General features: G+C 35.6%; 1 protein-coding gene across 1 annotated transcript in view; it reads left to right on the forward strand.

Annotated features, from left to right (window-relative positions):
* Positions 1–14,610, forward strand: part of SCN1A (sodium voltage-gated channel alpha subunit 1) — a 141,637-nt gene that overhangs the window by 104,218 nt on the left and 22,809 nt on the right. Inside the window, exons 18-19 of the mRNA XM_081581222.1 lie at positions 12,595–12,715; positions 13,454–13,608. Of these exons, the coding sequence (XP_081437348.1) occupies positions 12,595–12,715; positions 13,454–13,608 (276 nt within the window). The remainder of the gene's footprint in view (positions 1–12,594; positions 12,716–13,453; positions 13,609–14,610) is intronic.

Here is a 14,610-nt window from a genome sequence, read left to right on the forward strand (position 1 = left end):
TGCAAAGATTTTCTTCTAATCGATGGCTTCTCTTCTCACTCTCCTGATGATGCCTTTCACAGAGCAGATATTTTTAATTTTAATGAAGTCTAGTTTATCAATTCTCTTTTCCATGGATTGTGTCTTGACAGATTTCTGAAATCTGGGTAAATTGCTGAGACTATGCAAAAGACAAATAAAATCATATCTCCTCAATTAGAAAGTAATTCCTTTGGCAATGGATTGTGTTTTATATAATTTTAATCCTCTGAAACACTTAGTACAATGTTGCATACATAATAAGGGCTCAATATCTTTTTGAGTTTAGGTTGATTTGTATGGATACTAAAGAGTGTGTTGGTCTTAACTCTATTATGGGCAATCACTGATTGTATATTATCCAGTTTCCTAGTTCTAATATGAGTATATCTGTCCTGTAGTGCTTGTAGGAATCTTATGAGAATCTAAAAGCTGTTCAGAAGTTAAAAGGACTCAAAAGCAAAAGGTAGTGATGGTGCAATTACTACCCTAACTCTGCTTAAATAAAAACTTTTAAAATCAATTGAGTTATTAAACTTATGTCTTTTTGGAATAAAAACAACATATGAGTAGCACAGTTAGGGGAAAGTACCCTTATTTTAGCAATGAGTGTGTGCCAGAATGAAGTAAAACTGTCATTTGAGTCTTTGTAATTCAGATCATGTTAATAACATGTCATTTGTTGTTTGCTCACCATAGACTGTTTATAGCACTGTTTATAGGGCTTTACATGTAGCATTATCTCATTCAGCCTTCACACCATGAGATAGATACTATTATTCTAATCTTACAAATAAGAAAATTGAACACAAAGAGTTTAAGTAACCTACCAAGGTCATACAAGTAGTAAAGATTGATCCTTGCCTAGAATCCAGGAAGTGAGCTAAAGTCTATATTTTGAACCATTACCTTAAATTTCCTTAACAATGTCTAAAAGTATACTATCTCTGGTATCTCTTTAAATTGAATAATACTGTTTACTGACGAACTAATAAGTGTTCACTATAGAGGTGGTATTGAATACCAAGCCCTTGTCACCTGGCACAGGTTAATGATTTAGCCAGGAGAATCTGAATCTCCATCAGTCCTGGAGGGTCCTCTTCCTCCTTTGTTGGCATATAATTTAGACTGATCTGCTTCTGCATACCACACTAATTTGTAGAGATCTGCTAATTACAGAGCTCTTATTCTCCCAAATTATGGATACTCAAAGTTGTGCTTTAGGAAGATACTTTTCCGCATTTAATCCCACCTGCAAGAATCCTCCAAATAATTAGGAAGCACTTCTGTGGTTGCATTGTTAGTTTATGAAGTCTTTGAGAACAGGGAAAACACCAACCATGTCTTACTCACCTTAAGTCTGCAGCATATACAAAATGTTTATTAAATGAATGAATAAATGAGTAGTGAACAGTCCATTGATCCCAATGAAAAAGTAGATCCCATTTGTCCTCCCAGTGATAAATATTTCCTTACTGTTTCGCTGATATTTCCTTATTTAATACTTTTATCTTTATTATGCATGATATAAGTTGAAGAACACACAATCATTTTCAATCTGTTATATACTGCTGAATATCAGCAAGTTAAATTTGTGCTACCATATAAAGGTCTATAGGGAATGCCTTATGTGGACAATAATCAGTTTTAAAATGTGTCTAAGAGCAAGGATTAAGCCTATTTCATTTAACATAATATGCCCCACATTTATCCTAGTCTCTAGCATACAGTAAGTATCCAGTAAATACATGTTAAATAAAGAAATAAGAATAGTAAGTCTTTGGTTAATCTTGAATTAAATGGATATATACCAAGACTTCTGCAAATATCCAAATTTATGAACACCATGATAACATAATTTTCCCCAATAGAAAAATAGCAGACAATATATCTGGAGATACTAAGAATCTACTGGAAGATAGGTATCTATGCCTCCAGCTTTTTGTGTAGACCATCTCTTTACCTCCTGGTCTCTACAGCAGGGATTGCCTCCATCTTATTAGTTTGACATACTTTAAAGCAGAATTCAGAGTGTGTGTTGTATGTTCAGTCGTTGAGTCATGCCCAACTCCTTACAAGCCCGTGGAAGGTAGCCTTCCAGGCTCCTCTTGTCCATGAAATTTTTCAGGCGAGAATACTGGACTGGGTTGCCATTTTCCTCCTCCTGGGGATCTTCTCATCCAGGGATTAAACCTGTCTCTTGCTTCTCCTGCCTTGGCAGGCAGATTCTTTACCACTAGCGTACCTAGGAAGCCCAATTCAAAGTATATTAGAATGATGTTTCTTCACCTTCACCCCTACATAAGGTAAATGTTTGACTAACAGATTTCACAATTAATAAGAAAATTTTATATGTATTGAATATGAATAATCAACTGAAGACTGTCATTACAACATAAAGCTTGATGAAGAAATCATCTGAGTTTAGGGATGATAAGGAAATTAAAGAGTTAGTATTTGATTTTTCCATAGCTTCCCTATGGAAATTCTAAATCTCAGTACAGAATCTGTTCCTTTGATACTGTTGCTTTGCTGAAAGTTTTTAATAGAAGTCACTTTAATTTTTAATATGGTTAGTGTACACTAGAAATATTTACTAATGCACAATGTACACAATGAAATATTAATACTGATATTTTTGATGTTGAGCATCTCAGCTATGTATGAGTTAAGATATATATCTTAAATATATATGTTAATATGAATACATATAATAACAGTAAAATTCTCACCTTTAAAATAGTATATGCCAGTTTTTAAAATATTTTTTCAAAAATAAAAAATACATGTATTATACACATATTCTGTATCCTTTTGACCCTTAAATTCCAGATTTATTTTTAAAATACTTAATCACATTATAAGTTGAAATTCTATTACACCCTATAAATAAGCTCCCTGTAACAAACCAAGTCTAAAATAATAGTATAAACATCCTAAGATCAAGTCAGAGAACAATAACCAAAAAAATGTGATCACTTACTCAAAGAAATATTGTGGAGAGTACTATTTGCTTTGCTTTGTTTTGCTTCACCCTCAAGGTCAAAATCATTTGCTATAGTAGAAAACATTTTTAAAAAAGCAAGAAACGCTGTATAAATCCACTGAGGGGGAAAAATGCTCTTCCCATCAGGACTGTAGTTATTTAATGGTTATTGAATGCCCTGTGTACAAGGCAAAGTAGATCCTTTGGATGCGATGTAGATTTTTCATTCTCTCTGTTCACTTATTGCCATCCTGCCAAACACACATGGACAATAAGTCAGTATAGAATTGAGCCATTGAGAGTTACATGTGAAAATATATTTTTAAATGAACTCAGTTCAGTTCAGTCGCTCAGTCGTGTCTGACTCTTTGCGACCCCATGAATTGCAGCACGCCAGGCCTCCCTGTCCATCACCAACTCCCGGAATCTACCCAAACCCATATCCATCAAGTTGGTGATGCCATCCAACCATCTCATCCTCTGTCATCCCCTTCTCCTCCTGCCCCCAATCCTACCCAGCATTAGGGTCTTTTCCAATGAGTCAACCCTTCGCATGAGGTGGCCAAAGTATTGGAGTTTCAGTTTCCACATCAGTCCTTCCAATGAACACCCAGGATTGATCTCCCTTAGGATGGACTGATTGGATCTCCTTACTGTTCAAGGGATTTTCAAGAGTCTTCTCCAACACCACAGTTCAAAAGCATCAATTCTATGGTGCTCAGCTTTCTTCACCGTCCAACTCTCACATCCATACATGACCACTGGAAAAACCATAGCCTTGACTAGACGGACTTTTGTTGGCAAAGTAATGTCTCTGTTTTTAAATATGCTATCTAGGTTGGCCATAACCTTCCTTCCAAGGAGTAAGCGTCTTTTAATTTCATGGCTGCAATCACCATCTGCAGTGATTTTGGAGCCCAAAAAAATAAAGTCTGACACTGTTTCCACTGTTTCCCCATCTGTTTCCCATGAAGTGATGGGACCAGATGCCATGATCTCAGTTTTCTGAACATTAAGCTTTAAGCCAACTTTTTCACTCTCCTCTTTCACTTTCATCAGGAGGCTCTTTAGTTCTTCTTCACTTCCTGCCATAAGGGTGGTGTCATCCGCATATCTGAGGTTATTGATATTTCTCCCGGCAATCTTGATTCCAGCTTGTGTTTCTTCCAGCCCAGCGTTTCTCATGATGTACTCTGCATATAAGTTAAATAAGCAGGGTTGGGAATGAGTAAATTAAAGGTTAATTAATGGCTTCATAAACATAAAACTCAATACTTAAAATAATCTATTAATCCCAAAGACCATAAGAACCAATTGCTTTGTTATGTGAATGATGAATTTCAAAATAAAAGTGAACTTCAATATAAGAACAAAAAAGGAAAATGTAATTGTTTTATTGGTTTTTAAATCAATACAAGTACTTGAAAATTTTAATTTTGTTGTTATCCAACTTATTTAGTAGTTTATCTAAATTCGTATCTCATGTTTATCTGAATTAATATCTCAGGTCTAAAAATATTTTCCTTCCCTTTTTGAGTAATAGTGTTTTTACTCCAACCAAATAAAGGATTCAGAACCACATTATCTTTGATTTCAACAATGATAAATATAAAAAAAACACTGAAAAAGAATAATGGTTGTGAGAGTTTAAATACTATTCTTTTGGTCTGTGATGAATCAAAGAAAAATAAGGATGTCGATCATTTGAATAATATAAATAGTAAAATGTTATAAATGTTTGTTATCTAGAAAAACTATATGTACAGAGAATTCTTATTTTCAATGGCCCATGGTGTATTGATATAAATTAATAATGTACTGAGTTTCAAAGTAAGCCTCAATAAATTCAAACAAACAGACATTGTAGGGTTATTATCCCAATAAATTCAAGATAGAAGATGTCATATAGGGTTATTATCTAATCACAATGCAGTTAAACTAGAAATTAATAATAAAATAACAGAAAAAAATATAACCATTTGAGAATTTAAGAATTTCCTCCCAAGCAAATATTGGGTTAAGTAGAAAATAAAATATATAAATAACTGTTTAGAAAATAAGAACTTTTTCTCTCTAAAAGCTATGAAATTGGACCAAACACCCTCTGAATATCTCACTGTTAACAAAGATGACCAAGAAAGGATGAAAGAACATGACATAGAGCTTAATTTGAGAAATTAGAAATAGAACAACAAAACAAAGGGAACATAAATAAAGAGAAGTTAATGTAGCAGACAATATTAGTGTAGTAGGTGGTTCTTAGGAAAAAAATCAATAAAACATACAAAATTTAGTATTATCAGCAGGATCCTAAGATGACGCCAATGACTCAACAAGCTTGGGTTCAATTTATTAATGTTGTTATTTAATCCATTTTTGTTTAATACATCTATTATTTATTTTTTAATTTCAAATTTACCTATTAATGTTCTTTATTTAGCTCTTCAATCAAAACCCTTGCTGCCTCCTCTGTATTGTCCAGGCATGCTTCTCAGCTCAGTCTCTTCGGTGTCAGTTTTGTTTGTCTTTCTTTTCTTTTTCACACTAATTCTATTTATTTCCATTATGTACAAACTTAAAGAAAAAACACTAAAATTTTTCTTGGGGTAGCATAGTTTATCTAGAGTGGATTAGCTGGCCTGAATCCACTTGCCTGTGGTTTGTTTTTTCTAACATTCACATGTCACTTTATCTGATGTCAGTATGATTTAAAGTTGGGGCAAGTTTCCCTCCCAAGTGTGAGAATCAGGGTCTATCAAAGGGGTCAGCCCGGGTGTGGCTTAGCAGGCTTCTTTTGCAAAATGTTGTTTTAGGGGCCTATTTAAACCATATATGAATACTAAATTAAAAAATCTAATTTGTAACCATGTCCCATGACTGAAATGCATATAAACTCCTTCTGGGTCCCAAATATTAAACTGCTTCATTTTGAAAAATGATACATACTTACATTAAAATATCTCTTTGGACCTCTTGTTCCAGCCTGGGTTCATTGTTTCAAGTTCAACATCATTGCTTATCATGAGCTACATCTGTAATTCATCATCTGTGATTCTAGTTAAGGTTTTTTCAGAAGACAAAGATTATAAAGAACTTTATAAAGCAATCTGAATTTAGCATCATTCCAGAAATTTATAGCCCATATACTACAATAGTGTGGTTAGTCATCCAAAGCCAGACATTCTATATCTAGAGTGAGAAGTCAAGTGGACCTTAAGAAGCACTGTTCTTAATAAAACTAGTGGATGTGATGAAATTCCAGCAGAGCTCTTCAGATCCCTAAAGGATGATGTTATCAGGGTTTTGCATTCATTATGTCAGCAAATCTGGAAGACCCACCAGTGGCCACAGGACTGGAAAAACTCAATCCTAATCACTCATAACTCATCACCCAGGCTAGTAAGGACATACTTAAAATCTTGCATGCTAGGCGTCAGCATTATGGGAACCAAGAACTTTCAGATGTCCAACCTGAGTTTAAAAAAGGAAGAGGAACTAGAGATCATATTTCCAGCATTTGCTAGATTATAGAGAAAGCAAGAGAATTTCAGAAAAAACGCCTCTCTCTCTTTCGTCAACTATGCTGAAGCCTTTGACTGTGTGGATCATGACAAACTGCGGAAAGCTCTTAGAGAGATGGGAATACCAGACCATCTTACTTGTCTCCTGACAAACCTGTATTTGGGCCAAGAAGCAACAGTTAGAACCTTGTATAGAACAACTGATTGGTTCACAACCGAGAAAGGTGTACGACAGGGCTGCCTGCTGTTACCTTGTTTGTTTAACTTATACGTTGGGCACATCATGAGAAATGCCAGGCTGGATGAGTTACAAGCTAGAATCAAGATAGACAGGGGAAACATCAACAACCTCAGATATGCGGGTGATACCACTCTAATGGCAGAAAGTGAAGAGGAACTAAAGAGACTCATGAGGAGTGTGAAGGAGTAGAGTGAAAAACTGGCTTAAGACTAAATATTAGAAGAACTAAGATCATGGCATCCACCCCCATTACTTCATGGCAAATAAAAGGGGAAAAGGTGGAAGTAGTAACAGATTTCCTCTTTCTTGGGCTCCAAAATCACTGCGTATGGTGACTGCAGCCATGAAATCAGAGACGATTGCTTCTTGGCAGGAAAGTGATGACAAACCTAGACATTGTGTTGAAAACCAGAGACATTACTCTGCTTACAAAGATCCATATAGTTAGGGCTATGGTCTTCCCAGTGGTCATGTATGATTATGAGAGCTGGACCATAAATAAGGCAGAATGCCAAAGAATTGATGCTTTCACACTGTGGTGCTGGAGAAGACTCCTGAAAGTCCCGTGGACAGCAAGGAGATCAAACCAGTCAATCTTAAGGGAAATCAACCCTAAATATTCACTGGAAAGACTGATGCTGAAGCTGAAACTCCAGTATTTTTGTCATCTGATACGAACAGACGACTCCTTGGAAAAGTCCTTGATGCAGGGAAGGATTGAGGGCAGAAGGTGAAGAGGGCATCAGAGGATGAGATGGCTGTATGGCATCACCAATGCAATGAACATGAACTTGGGCAAACTCCAAGAGATGGTGAGAGACAGGGAGGCCTGATGTGCTGCAGTCCATGGGGTTGCAAAGAGTCGAACATGACTGGGCAACTGAACAACAACAGCATACTCTTTTTAAAAATAACCCATTCACACCTAATTTTACAACAAGCTATGTTTTAATTTGTTTTTTAATTGGAAGAAAATTGCTTGACAATGTTGTTGGTTTCTGCCGTACAACAATGTGAATCAGCCATAATTATACATATATTCCTCCTTCTTGAACCTCCCTCCTTACCCCCATCCCACCACTTCAGGTCATCACAGAGCACCAGGTTGGGCTCCCTGTGTTATACAGCAACTCCAACAAGCTTTTCTTTATATGTTTGTATATGTTTGTGGGATGTGCCTTTATTAAATTTATGCAGTGACTTCAATTTAGTTTTTATGAATACAGTAACTTTGTTTTCAAACTCATTTTATCAAATTATGCAAGAGTAAATTCCATAATTATAATATATTAATTTACAATAGTACAGATTGATTTGAAAACAAACAGCTTACTTTTGATAAACATACAACTCACCAGATAGAAGCAGAGGTGTACTACAGTGTAGTCAACCTCCTGAGAAAATAGTATATTACTGGTATCAGTCGTTGTGTTTTACAGCGAAAATGCCAAGCATTGTTAGTTTGGTAAGTCAATTAGCATGGAGGTGGGCTAGATAAAAAGCAGTCTGTGCCCAAAGAGTTGTGCAGATAAAGTGGTGAGGATAGAGTAATTATTATTCATCCAAAATGATGGGCAAAAACCACTATATTACTAAAAGCCAGAGGACATTAAAGAAGTTCACTGTGACTAAAGTACAGCTTCTGTGAAAGACAGATCTGGGAAATTTGGCTGGAAAGCCAAGCTGGAGACAGAAACTTCATTTGGTAGTAATATCTGAAGCAGAGGCACTCATTCATGCACCAAATATTTATTGGGTAACTAGCATAATTCAAGCCTTTGTGGTTCACAAGGGTCTAGTATTAAGTAAGACTAGAATAAATGGTGAATTTATAGCTGTCCAGAAAAGAGGTGACAAGAGTGAACAGAGCATTCCTAGGAATCAGGAAGATGAAACTGAGAGCAGAGTATTTCAAAGGTGTAATTAAATTTGACTTCACTGTCAATATTTGAAATAAATAAGAGTAAGCAAGATGATTTTGAGTCTAGGTGCTGAAAGATATTTCAAATAGAATCAGGAACTTAGTTAAAAAGTGCATTTCAGAGAGGAAAAAAAGTCATGCCTTTAGTTGAGATATGTTGAGTTTCAGTGACACTAGACATACTTCTGCTTTCCTACCATAGTCCAAACAAACCATGGGGTATACTTATATTGCTTAAATTGTGTTTGGAGATTAATTTATAAACATCTAAAGGATCACTTGTGTAAACCTGGGAACTTTCTAAGAGCACATCTTCCATTGTAGTACTAATAATGGGTATTTAATCATCTTTTACATCCTTTAAAAATTTCTCCCAGATTGATTCCAAACTGTATGCATTAAAGGGGAAATATACCTTGAAATATAATAACTGGTAATATATTATAAAGCTTGATTTTAAAACGAGTAGCTAATTTTTAAGAATATTCTTAAGAGTGTTGTCGTTCAGTCACTCAGTTGTGTCCAGCTCTTTGCAGCCCCATGGAACTGCAGCACGCCAGGCTTCCCTGTTCTTCACTAACTCCCAGTTTGCTCAAATTCATGTCCATTGAGTCAATGATGCCATCCAACCAACTCATCCTCTGCGGCCTGCTTCTTCTCCTGCCCTCAATTATTCCCAGCATCAGAGTCTTTTCCAATGAACTGGCTCTTTGCATCAGGTGGCCAGAGTATTGAAGCTTCAGCATCAGTCCTTCAAATGAATATTCAGGGTTGATTTCTTTTAGGATTAACTGGTTTGATCTCTTGCTGTCCAAAGGACTCTCAAGAATCTTCTCCAACAACACAGTTCAAAAGTATCAATCCTTCAGTGCTCAGCTTTCTTTATTGTTCAACTCTCACCTTTGTACATGACTACTGGAAAAACCATAGCTTTGACTAGACAGACATTTGTCTGCAAAGTGATGTCTCTGCTTTTTAATACACTTCCTAGGTTTGTAATAGCTTTTCTTCCAAGGAGCAAGTGTCTTTTAATTTCATGGCTGCAGTCACTGTCTGCAGTAATTTTTGGAGCCCAAGAAAATAAAGTCTGTCACAGTTTCCACTGTTTCCCCATCTGTTTGCCATGAATTGATGGGGGACCAGATGCCATGATCTTCGTTTTCTGAATGCTGAATTTTAAGCCAACTTTTTCACTCTTCTCTTTTACCTTCATCAAGAGGCTCTTTAGTTCCTCTTTGCTTTTTGCCATAAGCATGGTGTCATCTGCATAGCTGAGATTATTGATACTTCTCCTAGCAACCTTGATTCCTGATTGTGCTTCATTCAGCCCAGCATTTTGCATGATGTATTCTGTATAGAAGTTAAATAAGCAGGGTGACAATATACAGCCTTGATATACTCCTTTTCCAATTTGGAACCAGTCCATTGTTCCATGTCCTGTTCTCAGTGTTGCTTCTTGACCTGCATACAGATTTCTCAGGAGGAAGGTAAGGTGGTCTGGTATTCCCATCTCATTCAGAATTTTCCACAGTTTGTTGTGATTCACATAGTGAAAGGCTTTAGCATAGTCAGTGAAGCAGATATTTTTCTGGAATTCCCTTGTTTTTCTATGATCCAACAAATGTTGGCAATTTGATCTCTGGTTCTTCTGCCTTTCCTAAATTCAGCTTGTACATCTGAAAGTTTTTGGTTCATGCACTGTTGAAGCCTAGCTTGAAGAATTTTGAGCATTTCTTTGCTAGCATGTGAGATGAGCACAATTGTGTGGTAGTTTGAACACTCTTTGGCATTGCCCTTCTTTGGGACTGGAATGAAAACTGACCTTTTCCAGTCTTGTGGCCACTACTGAGTTTTCCAAATTTGCTGATATATTGACTGCAGCACTTTCATAGCATCATCTTTTAGATTTTGAAATAGCTCAGCTGGAATTTCATCACCTCCGCTAGCTTTATTCATCATGATGCTTCCTCAGGCCCACTTGACTTCACACTCCAAGATGTCTAACTCTAGGTGAATGATCATACGATTGTGGTTATCTGGGTCATTAAGACCTTTTTTGGACAGTTCTGTGTCTTCTTGCCACCTCTTCTTAGTATCTTCTGCTTCTGTTATGTCCATACCATTCTGTCCTTTATTTTGCCCATCTTGAGAGTGAAGATGGATATACTGGCAACAGCTCTCATCTGAAGAAAGTCTGACCCAGTAAGACCTGGAGTAACTATATACTAAGAAAAAAAGTATCAATTTATTTTATCATCATCTAGGCAAGGCACAGCGTATTAAAAAGCAGAGACATCACTTTGCCAACAAAGGTCTATATAGTCAAAGCTATGGTTTTTCTAGTAGTCATGTATGAATGTGAGAGGTGGACCATAAAGAAGTCTGAGCTCTGAAGAACTGATGCTTTTTTAATTTGGTGCTGAAGAAGACCCTTTGAGAGTCCCTTGGACTGCAAGGAGATCAAACCAGTCCATCCTAAAGGAGATAGTCCTGAGTATTCATTGGTAAGACTGATGCTGAAGCTGAAGCTCCAATACTTTGGCCATCTGATGCTAAGAACTGACCAATTGGAAAAGACCTTGATGCTGGGAAAGATTGAGGGCAGGAGGAGAAGGGGACGACAGAGAATGAGATGGCTGGATGGCATCACCAGCTCGATGGACATGAGTTTGAGCAACTCCGGGAGTTGGTGATGGACAGGGAAGCCTGGCGTGCTGCAGTTCATTGGGTCACAAAGAGTCAGACGTGACTTAGCAACTGAACAACAACACAGTCAAGACACAACAGAGGAGGCTATTTAGTGTGGCAATCAACGGACATAAACAAATTGATTTTATATTATTTTAGGTTCACGTCTTTTCATCTTAGTACTTAGTACAGTTACTAATTGAAAAACTGAAGTCTGGATGACCAATAATGATATTTAGTAATGGATACAAAGTTTGATATGGAGTCTGATATTTGGCAATATGTGTGAAGAACTATGATAAGCAAGAACCAGATTTGCCTCAAAATTTTAAAGACTTTTCAAGTAGTACTTTTAAAAAATTTCTCTGAGTTAAAGTAATATTATACCAAAATGTTTTATTATTGCTTGTGCTTAAGTTACTATTATGCCATTTGCTTTCTAACAAGTGTATAATTCATTTGGAAGAATTACTGTAATCAAAGATTAAATAGGAACTCATGTCTACAACTACCCAAAGGTTAGTTTTTTTGCATCTGATGAAATTATTTCCATGAAGATACTGAATATTTATATCATTGTAAAATTCCATTATTGGTTTACATTATGGATAGATTTTTTTGTTTTTGTGTCACTTCAAGATTGAATTGTAGATTCTCTTCATGTGTTAGACTCACCTTAGAATTTTTCCTATGGATTATTTTCACTTTTAAATGGATAGAATTATAAGCATGTGAACACACTGTTTCTCTTATTTCAGAGACAGTGTAGTTGCACAGAAGACAGCATGGGCATTGGGCTCAGGAATAATTCAAATCTTGGTTTTCTCATTTCCTGGTTATATGACATTAGACAAGTTACTTATCCTGTCTAAGCCTTAATGTTATCATCTCTAAAATGATAGCAATTATACTAACTCCTCCTCCTTCAACCTTCCTTTTGGGTCTTTTCTAATTCATAAGACAGTGGTTTGCTTAGTACATATTTTTAATAGCCATTTGTAACTTCAAAGCATACCAGTCTGATTTCATACACTGCAAATTATGGTGAATGATAGATTATTTTCTTATTTCCTCCTCTTATTCAATCACTCTTTTGCTCTAATCTTAAAAATCTCTTTATTTCAAGGAGAATCCAAAATCAGTTCATAGTATTCTTGCTAGACTATTTCTTAGTTACCAAATTAAAGTGATTTACTTTTTATGTCCATCTCATGGTCAGAAACTTAATGAAAGCAGTAGTTCATCTGAAGGTAGCACTGTAGACATTGGAGCACCTGCCGAGGAACAGCCTGTAGTAGAACCTGAGGAAACCCTTGAACCTGAAGCCTGTTTCACTGAAGGTAAAAAAAATGACCTTCATGTTAATCTTACATTTATAGAGTGCAGTTGTTTTTTTTTCTTTTTTTAAATCTGTTGATCATCCAAAATGGACAACTCAGAATAGAATAGTATGTTGTAGTCAATCTATTTTAATTACTTCTGATAAGCTAATATATGTAAAATCTCTCATTATATTTTGGTTATACCTGCCATGTGTGAGGAACCATGAACATGGAGAAAAGATCATTTAATGTAGTCAGAATGAATGACTAATTTATAATTTTTCAGATAAAATGGTGATTTTGCAAGAAGTCAGCATCTTAAACACTGGTCAAAATTCTCATACACAACATTTGCTTTAAAAATAATTTTTATATTATTATCAAATGAATTGCAAGCACATTTTTTTCCATGAAAACATCACTTTCCAATACTTGGGTGGAACAGGAAATAAGCACTGCCTCATTCCTGATCCCTGCACACTACCTAGTTGAGCCTGGTGCAGTATGGACAATAAATCCATACTTATTGCTTTGTTTTCTCCATGATTTATATTTCCCATGGAAATAAGGGGCTGAATAGTTTTCACCACTTCACGTCGCTAATGCATGTGTTCCTACTACCCTAGGCTTACAGAGTTAGCCCAGCAAGATGGAGATGGCAATAGTCATGAGAAAATGAATCCAGAATACGCCAAAGGGTATCATTGAAGCAGGAGAAGTTATTTATCTGCTCCTGTTTGAACATTGTATTTGCAGGCTGCGTACAAAGATTCAAATGTTGCCAAATCAGTGTGGAAGAAGGGAGAGGAAAACAATGGTGGAATCTGAGAAGAACGTGTTTCCGAATAGTTGAACATAACTGGTTTGAGACTTTCATTGTTTTCATGATTCTCCTTAGTAGTGGTGCACTGGTGAGTGAATATTAAGCAAAAGTGCCATAATACTAAGTTTTAGAATCACCTAATACTGATGATTTATTAATCCTTTCTGTTGCATTCTTTTACTATCCAATGCATTATTTTTCTTGAACCCTCATTGTATAGCTATTTCCATTTCCATGGAATCAGCCGATAATCTCTGTTTGATAACCCCAAAACTGTTATCTCTATTTATGACTTCTTCCTTAAACATGCATACATCACTATATCCATCCATCCACCTACTCATGCACTCATATCTTTCTACCTATCTCCAGGGCATTTTTAGTAACACCACGTCATATCTTCCAGACTATAGACAATGTATAACTATGCAGTTCTGCATTTACTTTTATTATGTATACACACTTTTCTAATTAACTAGTTATTAATTTTGATTTATTATTAAGTAATCCAGAAAATCTGTCCCTCTAATTTATTCATGATAACCAAAGTTCATGAATATTTAATTACTCATATTTTAACAACAAAGTAAGCATGAAAATACAGAGTAGTTAAAGTCCTGTTTTGGGGTATATATATTAGTATAATTTCTATGATCTGATGAATTTTCTTTATGAATTATATTATTATTATCTCTTTATGGAAAGTTGATAAGTCCTTAGGGACCACTTCTTTGTCCCTTTTGAAATGCATCCAGTGTTCTTTTGTTACTCCAAAACCAGTGAATATTGGTAACAATAAATACTGGGCAATGTGCCTAAGTAATCATTTAAGGATTGGTTTCTCTCTATATAAAGGTGTTCATTTCATCAGAATCAATTTCTATTTATATAAAAATCATTTTAAAAAATGTAAAGTATAGCACATAGATAGCATTTTAGGAAAATGCTGACACAAATAGACTACGTAAGCCATAAAATAGATGTATACAGACAGACAGAGATGGAAAGATGATACAGTACTTAACTGAAACACAATAACCTAGGTTTATTTAACTTAAGAATGTATAATTCTAACACAGGCCTAAATTTT

Source organism: Giraffa tippelskirchi, chromosome 3 (assembly GCF_054371585.1).
Source record: "Giraffa tippelskirchi isolate mGirTip1 chromosome 3, T2T-mGirTip1v1.2.pri, whole genome shotgun sequence".
Lineage (NCBI taxonomy): Eukaryota > Metazoa > Chordata > Mammalia > Artiodactyla > Giraffidae > Giraffa > Giraffa tippelskirchi.